We start from the raw sequence: 10,827 nt of genomic DNA on the forward strand, positions 1-10,827 counted from the left end.
TCTAGTCATCTGCCTACCTACTCATCCACCCATACATTCACCCATACACCAATCCATCCAGTCACCCCTCCATCCATCCATCCATCTATCTGCTTGTCCACCCACCTATATAACCATCCACCTGCCTATCCAATCACATACCCATACAACATCCACCCATCCTTCCTTCCTTCATCCCATCCATTCTTCCATTCACCCGCACATCTATCCAACCAACCATCCATCAGTTCATCCATCCATCCACCCAGCCATCCAACACTAACTGCATGGGATGCCCCCATCCCCCACTAAATCACAAGCATCCATCCATGATCAATAACTCAAAAGACTGCATTGTGATTAGGAACAGACCAAAACATCAAACATTTGCATTCTAACAACTCTTCCAAAGATAATTCAAGCCCATGAACATTTCTGACTCTTTGTGCAAGACCCAAGCACTCCAAGTCCTTGTAAGACTCTCACGGAAGCTAGCCTAGGCTCACTGCTTTGAAGTATTTGATGTCCTCAAAGATGGTGCTCTTTGGGAGAGAAGGTAAGGTTGGGAGAGAGTATGGTTAGAGGAAGGGGAAACTGTGGGCAGACTGGGAAGTCTGATACTGGGGCACAGGGAATGGGAGAGGAAGTCGACTAGGAACATGGATAAAGGATTGCTGTGGAAAATCCTGCTTGGGACTTGGAATCATGGAATTCTAGTAGATGCAGTCAACAGGACCCTGTGATTATTTTCCCTTTGTCTTATATATTGGAGCAATACTGGTTGAGCTGACCATTCAGGAGAATGGGTTAACAATATAAATGGCAAAGAATGACAGAGATCAAGTGAGTTGAAAGCCTTGGCAAGAAAGGGCAGAATATTAACACTACAGCAGCACCTACTGTGCACCACACACTATTCCAAGCATTGGGTCAAAGAAGCCCAAACATGGCCACCTACATAAGTCTATCCATGCATCCACCCTTCCATATATAAACACATACAGGGCTTACTGAAGGCCGGGCAGCATTCTAAGTATTACACATATTAACTCGTTTAATCTTCCAAGATAGGCTATTAGAATCCCTATTGGATAGACTGGGAAACTGAAGCACAGAACATTTAAGTGACCTGCACAAGGTCACACAGCCAGTAAACCAGCAGCGTTGGGATTTGAACCTCGGCCACCTGGCTCCAGAATCCAGGCTCTCCACTCAGCCATGGTGCTTGTCTACAGCCATACCAATTGCCAATGTCTAAACCACAGGTTCTGACTTTTGGAATACAAGCAGAAACAAGGGTTGACCCAGCCCTTAGAGAGAACAATGAGAAGATTATGAAATGGCTTAGCCTCTGCCTGTCTGATGGCCGGCGTCCCACAGATGCAGATGAATCACAGCTGATTCTAGCTCTGGCCTGATTCCCAAGTACTCAGGCTAAAATGAACACCTTAAATTCATTCATTCAAAATTATTTATTCATCACAGTGATACTGTTCATAACAGCAAACAAACAACCTCCCCTAAACTGGGAGCATCTCACATGTCCATCACCCAGGAAAACAGATAAATAAATGACTGTATTGTCACAGAATGCAATATTATACAGCAGGGAAAAATAAATGACCAGCAGCTACACACAACAAGAGATGAATCTTAGCAATTTACAGTTGAGTGAAGAAAACAAGCGCAAGTCCCAGAAGATGAAAAAGTTCAGAAACAAGGAAAGTTAAATTTATAATGTTAAAGTATACATAAATATATGATAAAACAGTTTCCTTAAAAAAAAAAAAAGCAAGGGAGTAAAACACACACAATTCAAAAGGGTTGCCTTTGGGGGAATGGGTGAGGGAGGGGCAGGCGTGGGGACTATGGGGGGAAGTAAGTTATTGGTCCTGTTCTAGTTCGGTGTTTCTCAAAGGGTGCTCCCCTTTAAGGGGAGACATGCAGCCTCAGCACCGCCTGGGAACTTGCTAGAAAAGCAAATTGGCAGGCTCCACCCTCCTGAATCAGAAACTCTGGGGGTGAGGTCCAGCCACCTGGGTTTAAAGAGCCCTCAGGCTGCAGGCCCAAGTGTGAGAAACTCTACCATACCGCAGAGAATGCCAATCCCACGGTGTGGGAGGTAGGGGGGTGCAGGGACCACACTTTGAGGACCAGCCTTCTGGTTCTTGACCAAGGTGGTGGGTCCACCATGGTTTCCATACTTTATTAAAATAAATAAGTAAAAATCGGCAAAAGGAGAGACACTACGGATGGTGTGTCATGAACCTGGGATAGGATTAAAGTAACAGTCTGTTAACCTGAGGTGCAAGAAAATACCCCCAGATTATGTATTCAGCCACTGGAGGTGCCAGGTACGGGGACAGCATGGGGACCAACACAGCCTTTGTCCTTACAGGAGTCTAAAGTCCTTTGATTTGTCTACTTTTTACAGAGTGATTATATTATATATGCCACATGCTTTCTGGGCACGGTAGCTTTTAAAATTCCCATCATTCCTTGCACATAAAACTGCTGTCCCCACTCTACAGATGAGAAGACTGAGGCTCCACAACTGGAGCTGAGATCCGCAGCCAGGGTGGCCTATTTCCAAGCCCTGTAGGCTTCCCCTCCTCTTTTCTTCCTTTCAGCCTCCACTCTTGGTGCTGTCGCTCAAACAGACACACTCCCATGCAGGCACCACCGCAACAGGCCACAGACATTTCACAGCGGCAAGTGGTGGTCAGCATAGACCACCTCCTCCCAAGCCCATTATTCTTAATAAAAATAATAATAATGGTGAAGAAGATAAAAGAACACATCAGGCTCTGGAAGGTCAGAATTCACATAACCCCCTATAGACCAAGTTATAGCTCCGCCCCGATGTCTTGTTTAAGACAAATCCATCAATTTACTCTTGAGAATGAAAAGGTAACATCCAAACTTCGCTCTCCTGCAAACACTGCTTGTATAAAAGTACTTTAAAAATTGCTTTAAAATTATATATATTTTTTACACATAGGCCTAAAATGAGAACAGAACTTAACAGCGTGAATATTATTTCCTGGCAGGTGGGCGACTAAGTTTGGTTTCCCTTCGTGGCTCCAGAGGGGGGACCTGCCTCTCTCGAGTACTGTTATCTGGGGGCCAGAGGTGGGGGAACACTAATTCCTAATCGCACGCACGCACGACCTGAGCGCCGAGCACCTTCAAGGAAGACCCACGGCTGTTCCCAGGCTGAACGGCAGATAAAAGCCACGTCCGACCGAAGCGAGATGACAAAACTTGATCCGGACTTAACGCAGGCATTTCCCTTCATAGCTCGGATTGCTCTCGTATTAGCGGCCTTAAAGGCGGCTTCCAAAAGCAGTGTTCACTCCGTAAAAAGTCCCGGCTTTACAGAGGCGGAAAGCGACTGACTCTGCCCCCTTTTCTGATCACTGGCACCATCTTTTGCGCACCTCCTCTCTCTCTCAGGTGCTAGGAACTCACCACTAGTATGACCGACATCCCGATTTGCCCAGGACTGATGAGTTCCCAGAGACGCTGAGACCAAGCCAGTCCCAAGCCTGGATAAATCGTCACCCTACCCAGACAAGAGCTAATAATGCCCAGTGGTTTCTGAAACCCAGGCTGCTACGGACATCTACCTGGTTCCCTCTCCAGAAATGTTCCTTGCCTTTTCTATTCTCCCAGGGAGTGAGGGAGAAGGAAGACAGGAGTTTGAGGGGTAGGAGGAGGGTCCCTAAATTCTAACCCAAATGCTGAGTTCTGTCGAGTTTGCAGAAGACACCTGCGGAGTGAAAGAAGGTGTCCCGAGTCTGTGTCTCCACGCCGGGCTGGACTGTTGACCTACTCCAAAGGAGGAGGCAGGGCGTGGTAGCAGGAAAACTAATTACATACCCTAAGACTCCCTCTCCTTGTCACCCACTGAGGGAGAGACCAAGGGGGTGGGGAGGAAGAGAATTAATTTTATCTTAGACCGAAGGGAATAGAAAAATGGGTCAAGTGGGCATGAATTTTTTTTTCCCCCTGAAAGCTTCCAGAGAGAACAGAGAATGCAAAAATTGTCCAAGGGTTACTTTAAAGAGTGCCACACTCAGGTGAAGAAATCCACACTGGCCAGTCACAGAGGGGCCTGCTCCTACCCAGAGAGTTTTGTTTCTAGCCAAAGTTGCCCCCTCCAAGAAAAGAAAGAAAACAGAACACTAGGAACAAGTCTATGGCCATACCACCCTGAACGCGCCTGATCTCGTCTGATCTCGGAAGCTAAGCAGGGCTGGGCCTGGTTAGTACTTAGATGGGAGAAACAATATGACTCTCTGCTTTGTGGCTTTTGTATTTTGGGGTTTTCTCTGTGCCAGAGACTGTGCTGACTATTTTCCAAGCCTGACTCCATTTAATGTCCTGAGAGCCCTCCAAGGGAGTTACCATCAGAAGCAGTATCTCCACGATGCATGTTAGGACACCGTCCCAGTGCCCAAGATGGCATGGCTGGTCAACGATTTGAACCCTGGCCTGTCTGACACAGAGTCTGGGCCACTTTTCCTCTCCTCTCTGCCCTATTTCAGGGCAGGCACCATCCGGCCTCTTTCCTGAGAGCTGAGTTAGCATTCTCAGAAACGCGTTAACAGCGGGGCTCTTGGGCTCTGACTATCTCTGGATTTAATCCACCTTCCCAGGGGAGCCTTCTATTACTGAAGAAGTGCATACGTGTGCTTGCTTCTGGGGGGCAACAGCAAGGGAAGACATACGCCCCAAGCATGCAACAGAAGCCCCCCACCCAGGTCCCCGAAGTAAGACTTCATTCTTAAGGGGCCACCGCGCCCCACCTGCTCAAGCGTTCACATCTTGGAAACCGACATTGGTTTGATAACCTCACGAACAGCTTCCCAACGTCTTTCACCTAAAACCCACCAAAAACCTAAAACATTGGCACAAGGGGCAGATCAGATGTCATATGATTTAGCTAATAGGTGAAGACAGACTTTTTTTAATTCATTCAACAAACGTGTATGGGGTGCCTGCTTTGTGCCACACAGCGGAGTTGCAGTGGCAAAGAACAGGACAATGGCATGGGCCTCATGGCCTCGGAGCTTGACTTTCTACTGGTGAGTGGCAGAACCAAGGCGCCCCAGCCCAGAGACTCTTCTCTCTCGCTAGCGCAGACACATAGCTTCAAACAGCATCCGCGATCTTGCCCATTTCTCTGACTTGCATTTAACACAACCATTTCCATCACTTTCTGCAAAGCCACATCCCTAACCTTAAACCCTCAAATCCAGATGTGCTCTGGAGTGTAGAACGTGGGGCTTTTAGAAGGATAACAAAGATGGGAACGTAAAATGGTACAACTACTTTGGAAAACAGTTTGGGGGGGGTCTCTTATAAAATTAAACATACACCTACTACACAACTCAGCAATCCCACTCTTGGGTATTTATTTACCCAAGAGAAATGAAATGTTATGTCCTCGATGTTCCCACTCAAACCCATCCACCAACGTGTATGGCAGCTCTATTCATGATCACCCAAACTGAAAACATCCCAATGGCTTTCGGCTGGGAAATGGGTGAATCAACACTGGTCTATCCACACCACGAAATACCGCCCAGCACCCAAAACGAACGAACTACAGACACATGCGACAACACAAATGAATCTCAGAGAAGTCAGACTCAAAAGGCTACATACTGTGTGATTCTATTTATACGACCTTTTGGAAAAGGCAAAACTGTAGGGACGGAGAACAGAACAGTGGTTGCAAGGGACTGGAGAAACGGGGGTGCTGACTCAGAAGGGCACCATGCGGATATTTTGGGGTTGGCAGAACTGCTGCATGTCTTGATTTGGGTAGTGGCCACACACCTGCATGCATTCGTCAAAATGTACACAACAGCATATAAAAAGGGTGAATTTTGCTGCACATAAATTATACCTCGATAAACCTGATTTTTAAGAACAAGAAAAAAGGTCACACGATGTCTCTATGATATAACCTGGATACTCGAAGCACAGCCCATAGACTAGAAGCACAGGGAAGCTAGTTGGAAAAACAGAATCCCAGCCCCCACCCCAAACCTGCTGGAGCAGAATCTTCATGTTAACAAGACAATCCCCGTGCACAGGAAAGTTTGAGCACGCCACAACCGAGCAAACCTAACATTTCTGTAGGCGAAACACACCAAAACATGCACCATGTGGGATCAATTCAAACTGTACCTTAAGACTATACACACAAGTCAGTTCAGGTTAGGTTTTACCTCTAAATGAGCCCATCTTTTTGGTTTTTGGAGCTTTTTGGATTTTGGAATGGCGGATGAGGAATTGCACCTTTGTTAGAAAAAAAATTCGCAGTGGAAAAGCCACGCTAATTCTTACTTTGTGGAATTTTGCTCTTCTGGAAATGCCAGCCAAATCGACCCAACCCAAGAATCATGTGAGTTATACTATCCTACCTGCAAAAGTAGTACCTTCTAGAACATTCTACCTTTCAGGATGAGCTAACATCTGATAACATGCTCCCACATCCCCCAGGGCTCCTTCTGCTTCCCGTGCAGAATGTTTCTCTTTAGCAGCCTTTCCTTATCAAAAAAAAAAAAAAAATTGGAGGCATGCCAATCAACCAATGTCCATAGGTTACCTGATGTCAATGTGACTTTAGGTGTCTTGTTGAGATTCCTGCAAACCCGGATGAAAAGCTGGAATCCCACGTGCGAATCAGGAGACTAAGCGTGACAAAACACAGACCTCCATCCATGGCTCTTGTAATGGTCCAATGTCTCTATCATGTTCAGTGGGAGACCTGCTTGGCACGAGGAGGGCTGGAAAGATGACATTCACATTGGTGCTTGGTAGCACGTCAGAAGGAGCGTGTGGCATTGAGAGGTGGGGGGAGCTCTAGGAAGGTTGACAGATGCTTCTTATTGAGCTGACAGATCTGAGCTCTTCAGAAGTCATCAGAGACCATCACAGCCATGTTTAAATCAGACTTCCAATCAATGAGAACATGGAACCAAGGTGTGTGGTCAAGACGCGTCGCTGCCTGGCATGAGAAAAAGGCAGCAGTGAAATCTGAACATCAAAGACTTCCCTTTGGGTTTTCTTACTTAGGAAGAGAGGGGAAAATGAAATAAATGAGAACACTTAATTCTCACTGCTGGCTTCAAGCCTGACCCATTGGGGGATGAAAGACAAAGGAATCACAGTAGGAAATTTCCCATGAGTGTAGGGAAGGCAAAGTTGCGCCCTCCACCAGCGCACCATGCCAGAGCTTGCACTTGGAATTAATGTTCTTAGGCCCTACGTGCACACAGCCGAGTCCATGAAACATTCACTCACTCCTCTTGCACAAGACCAGGAGGAACCTACAACCCTTAGTAGGCATCATTTCCAGACACACATCCCAATACACGTGCATCTAAACGGATAGGCGCATTTCCACTCCTGTCCAACAGAAATGCAGAGGGGGAAAAACTTAGCAAAGACATGTACAAAGAACTGTCCCTAACAACACAACTGGAAACTACCCAAATGCCCATCCACAGTAGAATGCATAAGTAGATGGTAGATTCACACAATAAAATACTACACAGCAACGAGAAGGAGCAACCTACAATTACTTGCAGCAATTGTGGGGAAATCTCACAGACATGAGCAAAAGAAGCCAGGCACGAGAAAACGCACCATGTGATCCCATTCATATAAAGTTCAAAAAGAGGCGAAATGAATCTACGGAGTTAGAAGTCAAGCTAGCGGTCCCCTTGTCAGGGAGTGACTAAGACAGAGGATGAGGAAGGTTTTTGGGAGGAGCTGGCCGTATTTGGTTTCTTGACCCGAGCGCTAGTTGCACTGATATATTTACTTCGTGAAAATGCAGGAAGCTAGATCCAACTTGTGTTCTTTCCTGTACCTTTATTAGACGTCAGTCTAAAAATTCAGAATACGTCCTTACACATATACTTTTTTTAAACTGCAGAAGTATTCTGGATAAAAAAGAAAAGTCAATGTTCCGTCCTGGTATCTTGACTCCTTGACACATCCACACGGTCTCCCTCTTTACGCCGGCCTGAATTCTTTTATCCACCACTCCCTCCTCCCTCAGCCTCTGTCCATCGCCTCGCATTCTCCCTCCCCACTACCCCCCAGAGAAAGCTCAGTCCTGGATGACCCAGCTTGGTGACAGACTGGGGGGTGGGAACTTTCCTTTCCAGAGTGGGATGTATAACGTGTTTACTACCTGAAGCCAAAGACAGAACAAAAACGGTCCGCGGAGAGCAAAATGCACAAACTCATCACAACGGCAAGGAAGCCTTGAGCGAGCCGGCCGAAGAAAAGCTGAAGTATCAACCAACACTCCCAACTTGCCAGCATGTCTCCCCCACAATTCCTTCTTCCGAGGGGCTACTGCAGTACCCCCACCTCCCTTACAGCCCTCCCATCTGCGGGATTCAGGCTGGACAGAGGTGAGCTAAGGACACAACAGAAGGGCTCCCTGCCTCCTTCCTTTCCTCTTAAAAGTCTCCAAATCCAGACTCCAGAAGGCAATCTGAAGGCATTTGCAACACGGAAACCTGTCAGTCCCTCCTGGGCTCTCCTGGAGCGGAGTGTGCCCCTCACCACCCCCCAAGCCCCTCAGCACTCACCCCGCTGGGCAGAGTAATCACCCTCCAACGAGCCTGGAGTGGGGAGGAATTCCTAACCTTAAGAACCAGCCTCTTCACGAGGTTGGAACTTAGACGGCAAAGACCTGGCTCCTGCCTTGGGTATCAGTGGAGATGACATCGTTGCTGGGGTGAGCTCCCCCACAAAAGTACCTCTGCTGAACCTCTTAATTGTCACCATCCTCAAAGCAGACTGTTCACACAGTCCCAAACCTCAGTACCCTCGTGACAATGTCAGCTCCCAGAAGCCAAGAGCCTGGCTCAATTTTGGAGCCCCGCAGAGGTGAATCCACCCACCTCCGCGCTCCTCAGATAGCAGCCCTGGGTCCACAAAAGGCCCAGGCCTGTTGAGTAGGTAACCGTGAGACCACACAGAACACGGATGGGGGGGCCCATCATGCCCTGTTCATTTTTACACTGAGGGCAGCTGGTTGGAAGCAAGCCGAGAAGCGGCACATTTGGGCATGGCATGGGGGCCAGCCAGCCTGGGGAGCAGGGTGTACCCCCCTCTTGGAATCTGGGTCAGCCTTAGATAACTGCTAGAAAGCCCAACTAATAACCCACCCTTGCCTGCCTACATCTCAATGGATATTAAGCCCTCCTCGAGGTTTATCTCAAACAGTCATAGATTTAAAGAAACACAAGGGGCTCTGTGTTTTGATAGCACCTCAGTGGAGGAAAATGTGGTCTTCACTTTCTTCCTCTGTGTCTTTGATTTAAAAAAAAAAAAAAGGCATTCATTTACCTGCCCGGGATGTCCACATGGAGTCTGAGTCTCCTGGTGTTCCCTCCCGGCTCGCTAGGGTGGGAGAAGCTGAATCCAACCCAAGGCCTTATGGTCCCCAGAAAGGCCCCAACACCTCCCTTCTCTTGCCCTGTCCCTCCTATTGAAATAGCCCACGCTGGTCTTCCCAGGCCGGGGCGCAGAAGGCACATGGGATCTGTTTCTCTACACCCCAGAAGATAATGAGAGGTCCCTAATCAGCGGTTAAAGGAAATGAAATCTTCAGACGCCCGGGAGAATAAGGACCCCCAGCTCTTGTCGCTACCCTGTCCAGATCGGGTCAGAGGCCCACCCTGGGGTGGCGCTGGCTTCTCAGTGTGAAGGCCACATGGTCTCCCTCTCACTCTTTCGGCCCTGGGAGCCCCCAAGCGCCCTGCCCGGAAAGTGCGGCCCCCACCCCGGGGAAAGCAGGGGTGGAGAGGCCGCCCGGCACAGAGGCGGCCAAGGAAACCCAGCCAAGGCGGCCCCGGCGGCTCCCTTGCCCTGACCAGAAGCGCCCAGGCCCCGGACGGGTCCAGGCTCTTTCGGGAGAACTCCGGCCCCTCCGGAACTGGCTCTGAAGCCCTTACCAAGGCCCCAGCACGACCCCAGGGCGCAGCCCCCATTCCGGAGTCGGTTCTCAGGAGGGACCCGCCGCCCCCCGCCCTCCACCCCCAGCCCGTTCCGGAGCCTCCGCGGTAGCTCAGCCCCGCTCCAGCTCGGGGTGGAGAGATCCTCCGCACTCCTCCCCGGTGCCCCTCTCCCGGCCCCCTGGAAGACCCCCCCGGCTCCCATCAACCCCCGGGTCTCTCTCCCAGCCTGGAAGAGGGGAGGCGGAGGGAGGAGGGGGAGGCGCGGCTCGCCGGGGTTTGGGCAAAGGATATGGCCATTCGGTGATCTTTTTGGCGTATTTTCTCACCACGTTGTCCTCGCTGAAGAGGAACAGAGACCGGTTGACCGTGAGGCAGTTCTGTCGGACGGGGATGGGGTTGTAGAGTGCCATGGTCCGCGCTCTCTGCGCCATTGACTGCTTGTACATCCTTTGCGCCCCGGGCTGCCCGCCCTGCCGGCTGCCCCCGGCTCCTCGCCCGCCGCCGGCGCCCACGACCACCCCGGCGGCTGCCCCGGAGCCTCCTCCCCCGTAGCGGGCCGGCATCTCGTCTCCGAAGCGGGCCATTCTGCAAAGAGCAAAGGGTTACGCTGCGGCGAGCGCTGCGGAGGACGCCGCCGCCGCCGCCGATGCCGATGCTGCCCGGGCCCAGAGCGCGGCGGCTGGAGCTGCGACTGCGGAGACGCTCCACGGCCCAGCCCATCGGGCGGCGGCGGCTCGGCGCCTCGGGTCGGGGGCTCACAAGGCGGCTGCCCGGCCCGAGCCGGGGATAGCAGCTCGGGACATCTTCCTGGCTGACCCCGGAGAAGGAGGGGCGGGAGGAGGGTGCGGGG

General features: G+C 50.2%; 1 protein-coding gene across 3 annotated transcripts in view; it reads right to left on the reverse strand.

The window, feature by feature from the left end:
* Positions 1 to 10,781, reverse strand: part of CACNA1A (calcium channel, voltage-dependent, P/Q type, alpha 1A subunit) — a 231,026-nt gene extending 220,245 nt beyond the window's left edge. For 2 of the 3 annotated variants that reach the window (XM_012641500.1, XM_012641501.1), the window contains exon 1: positions 10,269 to 10,561. In XM_012641500.1, the coding sequence (XP_012496954.1) occupies positions 10,269 to 10,561 (293 nt within the window). Of the gene's footprint in view, positions 1 to 10,268 lie in introns of all 3 variants that reach the window. The other variant, XM_012641499.1, reaches the window with a different exon arrangement.
* Positions 10,782 to 10,827: the final 46 nt, after the last annotated feature.

Source organism: Propithecus coquereli, unplaced genomic scaffold, assembly GCF_000956105.1.
Source record: "Propithecus coquereli isolate 6110/MARCELLA unplaced genomic scaffold, Pcoq_1.0 Scaffold164, whole genome shotgun sequence".
In the NCBI taxonomy this organism is placed as follows: Eukaryota; Metazoa; Chordata; class Mammalia; order Primates; family Indriidae; genus Propithecus; species Propithecus coquereli.